This window comes from Melampsora larici-populina, assembly GCF_000204055.1.
Source record: "Melampsora larici-populina 98AG31 unplaced genomic scaffold MELLAscaffold_5, whole genome shotgun sequence".
Taxonomy (NCBI): domain Eukaryota; kingdom Fungi; phylum Basidiomycota; class Pucciniomycetes; order Pucciniales; family Melampsoraceae; genus Melampsora; species Melampsora laricis-populina.
This window is the reverse complement of record NW_006768769.1, coordinates 662,024-673,718: the sequence shown is the minus strand read 5'-3', so window position 1 is coordinate 673,718 and position 11,695 is coordinate 662,024. Positions and strand designations below refer to the sequence as shown.

The 11,695-nt window shown below is 42.3% G+C and overlaps 1 protein-coding gene across 1 annotated transcript; it reads right to left on the bottom strand.

Moving 5' to 3' along the window:
- Positions 1-1,835: 1,835 nt before the first annotated feature.
- MELLADRAFT_103058 (uncharacterized protein) lies at positions 1,836-3,229 on the bottom strand (the record flags this gene model as incomplete). The annotated part of the gene is made up of 7 exons (XM_007405874.1): positions 1,836-1,948; positions 2,054-2,263; positions 2,330-2,485; positions 2,561-2,691; positions 2,783-2,909; positions 2,969-3,003; positions 3,141-3,229. The coding sequence occupies 7 exons, from the start codon at positions 3,227-3,229 to the stop codon at positions 1,836-1,838; spliced, it is 861 nt and encodes a 286-aa protein (XP_007405936.1).
- Between the last annotated feature and the right edge of the window lie 8,466 nt (positions 3,230-11,695).

Below are 11,695 nucleotides of genomic sequence, written 5' to 3'. Positions count from 1 at the left end.
GAGGATGTGAAACAGTTCACAAGGGCTTTGTTATTAGCCACAACGTCCTTCATGAGAGGGTGTCCAAGGAAACCCTTTACGATAAGATTGATGGCGTGAAGGCAGCATGCTAAGCCAAAGATATGCGGGTGAGCCTCAAGAAGAAGTTTCTGTTGACAGATCAGAAACAAGTTATCAGTCATCAATTTGTTATATACATATACAAAAGGTAAAGAAAACAAAACAAACCCTGAATTTGACCATGACTGATGGCAAGTCTGATACAACAGCACTAATTTGCTGCAAGTCAATACTTTTCTTGACCAGAGATTTTTTCAAGGCAGTCCAGATGTTTTCAGAGGTATGGCGGTCTTGATGAAGATCAAGGACATCTAAGATTTGTTTGATTTGAGTTCCGCGTAGTACAAGAACAGCGTAGATACTGTTCCTCAAGCAATTGGTCCAGTGATCAAGAGATATAGTCAAGTTTGTCTGCTGGCGTAACTGTGATTGAACAAAGATCTTGTGCTTGGCATGTAAATGTGGAAGGATTCTATCCATCATGATATAACGGGATGGGATCTTGTATGTTGTGACACAAAACTGTTCTTGATATTCTTGAAAGTATTATTTTGAAGGAAGCAAAAGGGGATACGGCCAGATATCAAAGCTTTGAGAAGCAGTTTGTGTAGCTGATCTGTCTTTCCCTTTGAGGTGCCACCGAAATGATGAAGTGATTCCTTTGTAACGTTGTGAACAAATTGGGGTTGTATGAGTGGCTGATTTGTATTGGAGACCGCCTGATCCTTGGTGTCATTGGATGGGGTTTCACTTTTGTTGTTGTTGTGATTGTATTGAATGTGTGTTGATCTATCTTCCTTTGATACACACTTGCACTTCTCCTTGATGTGATTAAACAGTAATGTTGGCTTTCTTGATAAAGCAGAAGTATTGATAAATTAGAAAATGTGATAAATCTGTTTTATTCTTTGATATGAAAAGGATTTCACCCTAGCTCCACAAAGATATTCTTCTTCACCAATACATTTTGGCTGGAGCTAGGTGAGTGATTATCACATTTCTCTTATTCACATTACCATTTCCACTTTCTTGTCTTATCAGGTTAGTTAGTCGAGTCTGACGCACCAATACCTTCCGGCTGGAGCTAGTTGTAGGGATTGTTTGGATAGATAGCGGGGTCTTTTGATTAGTTTTGGAGCTTTTGCCCCTTGCCAATTGCCTATACTCATCCTCAGTGAAGACTTCTATCGAAGTACAAATACTAAAGTGAGCAGGTCTTGCCCTTACAACCACTGGACATGATCCACTTCTGAAACTTGATGACGAGTCATCCAAGCTTTACTCCACTTGAACAGTCTCTACAGACTACACTTATATTTAATTACCACCTTTGCAGATAGTATGATAACACTCTTCAGTTATGAAAATATACTGCTTGAGAGTATATGCTCTTACAGACAGGATGAAAGTCTTGGCAAGGGTCTTATTCAACGATGAAGAGACAAGAAAAGAGGGAAGCGGATTGTGATTGATTGTGACAAATGAGTGTGTGCGACGAAGAAAGACATAAATACAAGAGAGAGTGATACGTGTGACTCAAGCAAAGTGACATTCAAGAAAGTGACATTCAAGAAAGTGTAAAACAATATCGGGTGGTGTTCAATTGAGAGAAATTATTCGAATGATCACAGATGTTTGTTGCGCATTGGATTGCGATAAGCCTGCATGCCCCGAGCAGCGGAAATTAGTAGAGAAGATAAAAGGCGGTTGTAATAGTCATAACGCGGTGTCCGAGTCGGAGCTTCATTATATCCAGTCCGACTTCGAAAGTGCGTTCACCGCTTGTCACCTAATTGCCCTCGTGTGGACCAGATTGAAGGCACAGTTAGAATCACGCCAGCGATGGCAAACCATGGCATGTTTCCGAGACCGGCCTGAACACCACCTCCTGAAGGACCAACAAAACCAAGATGTTCAACAGGAGAATGATAAGACATGTCAATAAAATTCTAGGATACAGAGTGGTGTAAGAGTGGGCATGAATACAACGCACCATTCCCAATGGCGTTGATGTTGTTGCGGACACGAAGGGCGACAAAGAGGTCGACCGCAAAGCTGACTAGCGCGAGTACGCAACCAACCGAAACAAGTAGGAGACTCATTGATCCAACCTTGAGGAACCGGGCCAAGCTAGGTGCCGAGCCTTCCATAGACTTGTACGGAACAAGGAGCAAGAGAAGGCCCAGTGTTGAACAGACACCAGCTTTCAAATTTCAGGCAATGTTAGTCACTGTAACAACACTCCGCGCGAAATAAGTTTTCAACCGACCAGCGAGATGAACGATCAACATCGTAGAGTCACTCTTGGACATCACTTCGACCCATTGGACGTCGGCGGTGTTTTCGGTGCTCGGGTCGACGTTGAAGCCAACATTGCCATCAGGCAATGGCATACTTGTCAGTCCAGTGCTATTCACTGGTAGGCCTACAAACAGTATCACATATTCGGCGCAGTCAGCGCTTAGAAGGTGCGGGGTTCAAACGATCAAAATAAACTCACTGAAACTCCAGCCAAAGCCACTAGGAGAGCAGCCTTCATGTTTTCCTTGTTTATGAATCATGGCGTCAATAGTTGCATTTCCGGTCAGTGTTGCGTTGGGGTTTGCTGTTGTCGCATTCTCGGTGTGATAACTACATCAAACGTGCAGCCCCGGCGGAAGATGCGCGAACAGAAAGTTAGGACATATGCGGATGAGACCGATGAGCCAGGAGGGGAGCTGACCTTGTACAAGCGCCCCACAGTCCCACGGTTCCTTTGAAAGTTGGGTCTGCCAATTTTACGATCGAGAAATCTTCACAATATAGGATAAAGACAAAACCTCTAATCAGCACTTGAACATGCGACTTTGCTAAAATGGGAACTCATCAAGCTGGCGGCTTGAGTTGAAGATGAAAATCGAGTCTTCACCTTCATCAAACGGTGCGGTGAAAGAGGATGCCAAACTGTTTGTAATGGTAATTATTCCCAAATATCAGCAAATCTATGCCACAAATGCAGAATATGAAGGTCCGACGAGCTACCTCAACTGAGGTACCGAAGCTATCAGCTGATTTTGAAAAATCCGAGAGGTCAAACTGACACAAGTGCTGCAGCCAAAGTCACCGGTCCAAAGAAAGATGGCGAACGTAAAGAAGTTCTGGGAATTAGGAAGTTGCCATCTGAACTCATTTCGGATCAATTTGCAGTGTGATTGGATGTGGTGACGAGATTAAGCGAAACAGCGAGGCTACGGTATTGTCGATCAAGCGGTGCAAGAAGTGAATATGTGGAAGCAACGGATCAGTCTCAGGTTCGCTAGAGGATGGCTTCTAAACGCGTCTATTCGACTTTCCCTCGGTGAAGTCAAGTGTTTGAGAGCATTGATTGAGGAGAGATCGGCATGAAAGCATGACTCCATAGTGGCAGCGGATGGCTTAAACTCACCCTGGCGGTTGATGCAACCTCGTGGGTTGACAGGAATCTTTGAAGATTGCGGGAAAGTTGTGAAAGAGCTGCAAACTTTGGCTGCCAGTAGTTCTAGGAGATGAAAATAGTCGGCGGTATCGAGAGGACTTAGACAGCTCGAAGTACTGATGATAACTCGATCTACTGGACCAGATGGATGGGAATGCTTTGAATTCTTTCGTTGAGAATAATGTGACACGCAGTTCTGATCATCGAATTTCGATAGGTGGACGGAGGAAGGGTTTAACCCAACTCAAGGAATTTTATTTATCACGCAGCTCGTCGAGGCTAAAAAATTGTATACCAGAACAGTGGGAAAAGAATATGTGTATATACAGTGAGATGCAGAGTCTGTACATTCTCTGAACATTCTCGCCATGATCCGCCGATTGAGACATTTCAAACCAGGACAATACAAAACTTGAGGCTTGACGGCGTCGGAACAGGTCAGAAGTTGGAATTTCGAAGTGGACACAGGCGTGAAAAAGGAGAAGGAAATTCTGGAAAAGCAGGGAAACTTTTTCAGAACTCATGCTTGCCAAGTGCAAGTGAACCTCGCATTGCAGCAGATTGCAACTTTGAGCTTGAATCCAGATTCCACAGTACCCGAAGTATATGGATATACATATATCGTTATACATATATGTATCCTTAAGCCGCGAGCTGTTCACACGGCCTCTTTTACCTGACACCAACGTCTCAATTCTTATATGGTAGGTAGTTGGAACACGTTTTAACTTACAGGAATCGGGGGCAGGCGAAGTGGCTTTGGAGGAGGAACTGAGTTTTGTGAAATGCGCGTCTCCTCATATTATCAGAGAAGAATCTTACTAACTCATAGTTTTTAGCACAGCAGATCCCATGCTCTTTACCTTCTTCACGAGAACAAGCGGCGTTGTTATTTCCTCTCTCTCATTTTTACGTGATTTGTTATCTTATTTGTTCATCCATATTTGTCATCAAGGTTTCCTGCTATTGAAATCCTTCTTAATATTCTCAACAAGTTTAGAAATCAAATGAAGCTTTGTAACAGTATTTTAAGCTATGGTGTATTTCAACACAGCCGTCATTGTTATAAAGCAGGACAGAACAAGAAGGAAAGTTATTTAAGAGGCACATAGTAACAGAGATGGCAGTGGCCTGCTTTAGTATATGATAAAAACTTCAAATGAAGGGAGGTATCTATTGGTAAGTTCCAATTTGGCTTAGTTTGCCTTTCTGTTTGCTCCAAAGTTCTTACTCTACTATAGTTGCAGTGTTCAACCCAAAGATTGTTGCACCATTCCTTGCAACACCACACACCGCTACCCTTGCCTCTCCGGGAGTTATCACTGAATATACAGGGGGGGACTATGCTCCCTGCCACCATCTCCATTTCCAACCCATGCACTGCCTTTAACTCTACCACAAGCTTTGTGGTCAGCACTACTACAATCTTCCCGGTTACTGTAATTTATGCCACCAGAGTCATCATAGACAGGCTGATTAGCATAATTCCAAGACCTAGTGTTTTGGTTTTTGAGCCATTTGTGTTTGAGTTGGAGGTATTGCATGTGAAGGGGTTAGAATTGTGAATACTTGCACCATTTTTGGTGTTATACATGTTGGAACCAACTTCACTGGTGATATGATTGCAACTGGTGATAGGATTGCAGTGTTCCTTCACTCCACCTTCAATGTACAGGTTGGTGTCAGCAAAAGCAGGTAGGAAGTTGTTCTAGCAATGTGTATCTCTTGAAGGCTTCTTGCTCAATCTTTTCATCTCAGACAGCTGGGTTGGTGCAAGTTTACCATTGGTATATCTGAAGGTCAAAACAGTGGTATGGATGGAAATTTTGTAGGAAAAATCCATTGGCCACTCAAAGTTCTCTTTCTTAATTTCTGTAGCATTTTCTGATGGATGACAAATCTGTTTGCAAAGTCATGGTGTGTGTAGTACTGAAGGTAAGCAACAAATAGATCAAAGGCCACAACCCATTCCCCAAAAATTTTTGCTGGTGCAGTCACCCCAACATATGCACAGTGTAGAAACTTGAGTGTCACATCAACATGCTCACACAAAAAACATCTATTAGAGGGTGGATCCAAGCTTCCAATCAGCTCAAGCACCATGTACAGACAGCCCTTCTTGAGTTCCTCATGTGGTGAGACCATAAAACACAGGAAATCCAATCTCCTTTTCTGAGACTAAAGGGGTGTTGGAATTTCCCCAAATTCCAACAAAGAAACTGATTTTTGTTTTGTTTTCCAAACCTCTCCTTGTGTGCACTTCAATGTGCCATAGTCAAGTGAACACTGTGATGTGTCTTCCATTCTCTCTTTCATAGGTACAGCAGCAAAATAATTGTTGTACTAAGTCTTGCACACCCAGCATATTTGGCTCAGAGCCAAAAATCCAAAAAGTCCTCAGATTTTGACTCCAAGTGAAGCACCATCCAAGGATCCAATCTGAGGCAATGGCCAGGGCCAAAATGTGCCTTGGAATTATCCCTTGGGTTCCCTTTTCCTTGGGGGCGCCTTCCAAGGACTCCTCGGACATTTGTCTCCAAGCCAAATATGTAGGTGGTGTTGTTTCAGCCATTGAGTGTTGGAGATTGTCAAAGGCTCAGGTATGTACCCTTTCACAGTGATCATTTTAGGTTCAAATTATGTGGCAAGAGCCACTAACACTCCCAGCAAAAGGTAATCTTCCCAAGGAAAAAATGATTACATTTAATGCATTTTTAATCAAAAATGCTCATTTAATGCTGAATAATGCTGATTTAATGCTGATTTAATGCTGATCAAATGCATTTTCAATCATTTTTTGCTCTTCTCTCTTGAGAGGCAGGATCAGCCAGATGGCTACACGATTTGTTGTGGCATCACATTTTGCAGCAACACCAGGGGTGGAAACAGAGAAATGAAATCACTCACTTACATGTCAAAACAGTGATAACACTATCTCTTGAAATCAAACTTGCGGGTTTCAAAGACTCTTTGATTAGTATGAGAAGTATTGCCTCTGGAATCTGTAACTGTTGAATTGGCTGGTACAGCAGCAGTAACACAACTGTTTGAAGCTGCATCATTGGTAGTAGTACACCACGGGGCGGCTGGCAGGTGAGCATCAGGTGAAATCAGCCACTGCCAAGAAATCCCGGGCTCTCCACCTGAGGCCACACTGATTGAGCTACAGGTGAAACTCAAGGTGGCCAACACCTGACATGATCATGTATCCACAAGGTGATGGCTCACTCAAAAACAGTGGGATCTATCTCACCTTATGACAAGGTGAAATAACTCACCCTTTTGTCTACCTGCTAATGATGGGTGATAGGTTATTTTGCTCAATTGCCAAACTACTCAAATTGGGCTTGGTTCTTTATTTTTGCGCACAAATTACACATAAAATAGATCATCTACTCTTTGCATTTCTAAACAACATGTACTATGATACAATAACATGACAAATAACGGTGAAAAAGAAAAATCTCGGATAAAAGGAATCGAATTGAAAACAGTCCAGACTTGAATGAGCTGGACATCTTTGTGTCAAGAGGACAGATGATGATGCCAGTGAGTATGAGTTGACAGAGACATGAAGTGCACAAAATGCATCACTTACTCAATAGACAGGTGATTGAGCCAGTGATCAAAGAAGGGAAGAACGGTCTATGAACAAAGGAAAGATAGATCAAAAGTTAAAGCAGTGAAGTCAGTGACAGGTGATTGAGAAGTACAAGAGAGAGGAAGATGAAACACATACCGATTGAGCAAACAAGATCTGTAAAGCTGTGATGAAAGATGATCAAGTATGGAAATCCTTGAACAAATAAGATGAAAAAGAGAATGAACTTAGCACAATCAAACTAGGGGTCTTCAAGAAGAGAGAAGGAGAGTGACCTACAATGATGAAAAGGATGCAATGGTGACAAAGAAGAATAGACAATAGTAAGATGAAAATAAATGATCAATCAACAACAATGATAAGAAAAGATAGATGTGAAAGAAAGAGGAACTTACCGCAATGCTCTCCAGTTTAATATCACAATCTGATACATACATTGATGTGGTAGTGGATGATGCAGTTGATAAACCTTGCTATTGATGACATGAGAACAAGACTTACTGGTGAACGATTGAAGTGATGACTCGGAGTGGGTGGTGTGCGGAGCAATACAGAAAAGGGACAGTTCTCAATTCTGAACAAGTCTAGTTAAGCCAGTGACATAATTATTCAAAATAAAAATAAAAAATAAAATAAAAATAAAAATAAAATAAAATCAAAAAATTGTACAAGTACAAATGATTGCTATCAATGATTTGGGTCATCCAAGCTTATGTGTGCTGAGCACCCTGGATTCCAGGTCGTTCTCAGACAAATCAACTCACCTGCTGATCAGCTAGTAAACCATGTCGGCGGAACATGAATCTTTTTGGGTACGTGGCAGCCAGGTGACGGCCTGGGTGAGGGCCACATGACCTCACCCACACTCCTGTCACCTAGAAATGCCCTTTTTTTCCCAAGACCTCCACCTGAGGCCACACTGATTTGATTTCAGGTGGGCTCAGTTTAAAGTCACCCCGTGGTGTAGGTACCCAAAACAGTAGGCTTGCGAACAGACACCACCTGTTTCCCCTGGCCTCTTCCCCAACCTCAACTCACAGTAACATTCCTAGAGATCATGGTGGTGTCTACCACTGGCATAGCAAGATATATTCTATGGTTTCAGGGGATGAACCAGCTCTGTTAGCTAACCTCTCACTAGTTCTTCTCACATGGGTGTTGAAATTATCCAGATTTGTTTCAATTCTGTTGGTGTTAGATGTAGTTAGAATTTAGTGGTGGCTTTTGTCTTATCGAGAAATAACACTGTGTGATTCAAACAAGAAAAATGTGTGAGAGAAATGTGATGATTGATTTTCCTGAGCCAATGGGGTGAGAATCCACAAAAACAAAGGGGAATTGATGTGTGGAGAAAAGAGGGGGAAATGGAAGGAATGCAATTTTCACAACTTCACATTTTCTTCATGTCTGCGTCTGTGACAGAGTATCCTTTGTAGAAGGGCACTTTCTTGGAATCACCCTTAGCCTAACAAAGCCCTTTCTGTGCAGCTGTGCCCTTGCATTTTTTTGCTTCCCTCACAAGCAAGCCTCACTTTACTCTGCAGGCAAAGTTGTTCATATTAATTTTCTACATGTGTATATTTTGTTATCCAGAGGTAAAAACCACTCCATCATGCTGTTCTTGAGGCGAGTTTTCAAGCCTTATGGCCCACTTTTAAGGGGTGTCCAGCATGCATCTACACCATACCCAATCTTTGAAGCAACAATACAGGCATGTTGTAAGAATTTTCACACCAATTTTTTGGCCGCATTACATTGCCTATCATGTTAGGTTACAGGCACTGCCAGCATAGATGCCTCGGGTTGAGAAATCTGAGGCATCATCGGAGGCAAATCCTCGGACAAACCTTGTCCGAGGTTTTTGCCCAAGGTATTTTTTTGCCCTGAGAATTACCTTGGATCAAAGCCTTGGGAAGCTTCTGTCCAAGGTTTTGCATCCGAGGATACCTCGGATTACAAAATCCGAGGTAAATATGTTGGTGGTGAGGACCATGTAGAAAGTTGTTTTGAACAACTTTGCATAAGGAGTCAAGTGAGGTTTGCTTGCAAGGGAAGCAAAAAAATGTGAAAAACTACTTAAAGGCACTTAATCCTGGTAGTGTTCACACCAAAAATTCACAATTAGTCCTAAGCCTGCAGACGGGCCGCGCAGAGAGGGCTTAAAGGGATCTCAGATCCCTGATCAGAACAGCAACAACACAACTATCAGTCAAGGAACTATTTGGAGAAGGATGATCTGGAGAGTTGATGGGATGATAAGGTGTTGTAGTTGAGGAAATTAATAATGAATAGTAAAAGAGAAATTTCCTCAGATCAGGAATTGATAACATCAAGCAGTGGTACAATTTGTGGTTAGGTTAATTCTAGACAAAAGGTTGTGAGTAAAAACCCTGGACAAATTACTATGTAATGATAAGTGCACAAAGTTATGTAAGATAAAAGTAGAAAAAGACATAAGCGTGATTTGGTTCCAACAGGGCTTTTGTAAGCTAAGAATCACCCTGAGACAATATCTCAGACTCTTCTTTGTCATTGAAAGCCTTTGGGTACCACAAATTAGAAAAGAAAAAGGGAAACAACACAAAAAAGCCTTGAATACTAAGCTTAACAAAGCCCCTCTCCTGTGGCCGCGTCCGCAACCTTGTTAAGGTTACTTGAATATGGTGGCTCTAAAGTGCTACTTGAGTCACGTTGTCAAAATTGAAAAAGCCCAAAATAAGTCCGCTGGACTAATGCCCACCCTGGACAAATGTCTAAACCCGTGGCAGTCAACTCTCATTCTCACCATGGACCAAGTAGATCTTGACACCATGTCCTTTTGGTAATAATGCTTGTTAATAGATAGCTGAGAGAAGAAGAAAGAAAGCAAAGAATGTGTCCGCCTTATGAATGACTTGTATGAAAAAATCCAGAATCCAATTGACCGTGGTATCAGCGCTGGAACAGCTACGCTACAACACACTACCATAGGTTTAGTGTGTAGCATACACCACGGGGCGGCCGGCATGTGAAGATCAGGTGAAATTGGCCTCTGCCAATAAATCCTACGCTCTTCACACTATGCCACATCTACCAGCTCCACATGAAAGCCAGTGTGACCATCACCCAACATGGCCATGTGACCACAAGGTGATGGCCCACCTGGTCATCAGGTGAGAAGGCTCACCTGGTCATGGTGCAAGTCATCTCACCTGATGGGACACCTGTTCATTGGGTGAGATGACTCACACCGTGAACAGGTGAGCCTTCTCACCTAATGACAGGTGGGCCTTTTCACCCAATGAACAGGTGGGCCTTCTCACCCAACCCATCACCTGGTTATAATGTGATGGCTCACCTGATTCCAGTCCTGTTTCATTAGACACAATTTTATTGTTGTGGCTCAGGTATCTCACATCTAGAGCATTCTTGCTACATATAGTATATTGCAGGAAGATTGGAAACAATAAAAATGAAAAAGGAAAAGTAATTACACTAAGAACAAAGCCTAACAAACAAATTGAAACAAAAAAAACGAGAAAATTGAAAAAAAAGAAAATCATCTTAAACTTCAGGTGAACCAGTGTCTTCACCTACAGATAGTTCATCAAGCCCATTTACAAATCCATCATAATCTTGATCGATCCTTTGAGATCAATGATCTCAATCCGGCTGAATGAAAATGATTATCAGGGAAGTTGAAGATGGTCCAACTTCAAAAGAATCAACTTCGATCCTATTCCAAGAGGAAAGACGGATCCGAATGAAAAGAAGAAAGCAAGACAGATGTTAGTGATCTTGTTGTCATTCAGAGTGTGAGATAAGGAGAGATTGATAACACTTACAAGTAATCAATTGATCCAAGTCCGAGAGAGAACTGAAAATGAAAAAAAATCCAACTTCAAAAGAATCAACTTTGCTCCTATTACAAGAGGAAAGACAGATCTGATTTGGAGATAAGTGGAAACTAAGACAAACAAAAAGATATTAGTGTTGTTGTTGTGATAAGGACAACGTCAAAACCGCACCACCATAGATAGTGGAAGTGCTGCGGAAGCGCTGCGGGACTTCCACTAAAAATAGGGGGTGTGGCCGTAGTGGCTGGTGCACAGCACTATTTGGAAACCGAAATTTCCTGTAGTGGGTTATGTGCAACGCTCGAGCTTGTATGTAGCATGTCCACATCCATGGCGGTACACATAGCGAGCGCTATGACCTGTATACCTGTATATACCCATGCCCTCTACGCCAAAGACATGTATTTGTCCATGCCCTCTGTGCCCCATCAACTCTGACCTACGACCAACTCCATTGCCCACCACCCTCACTTAATCAAATGGTCGTCTTCCCTCCCCCACCAATTCACAGCAAGAACGGTCAAGACGGATGCAATCCCTCAGAGTGGTATCCAATCTCAGCGTAAGTACTCTCTTGACTGATATAAAAAGCTACTGTTCTCTAACTGATCATTGGTCTCCACCTCCCAGTTCCCGTTTTGTTATTGTTTTTCGACCACACCATCTAATAATATTGATTACCACCCGATTTCCTCTTTTTCCGTTTCCAACCCACCCTTTCATTTGCTCTACCTCAAACCCGAT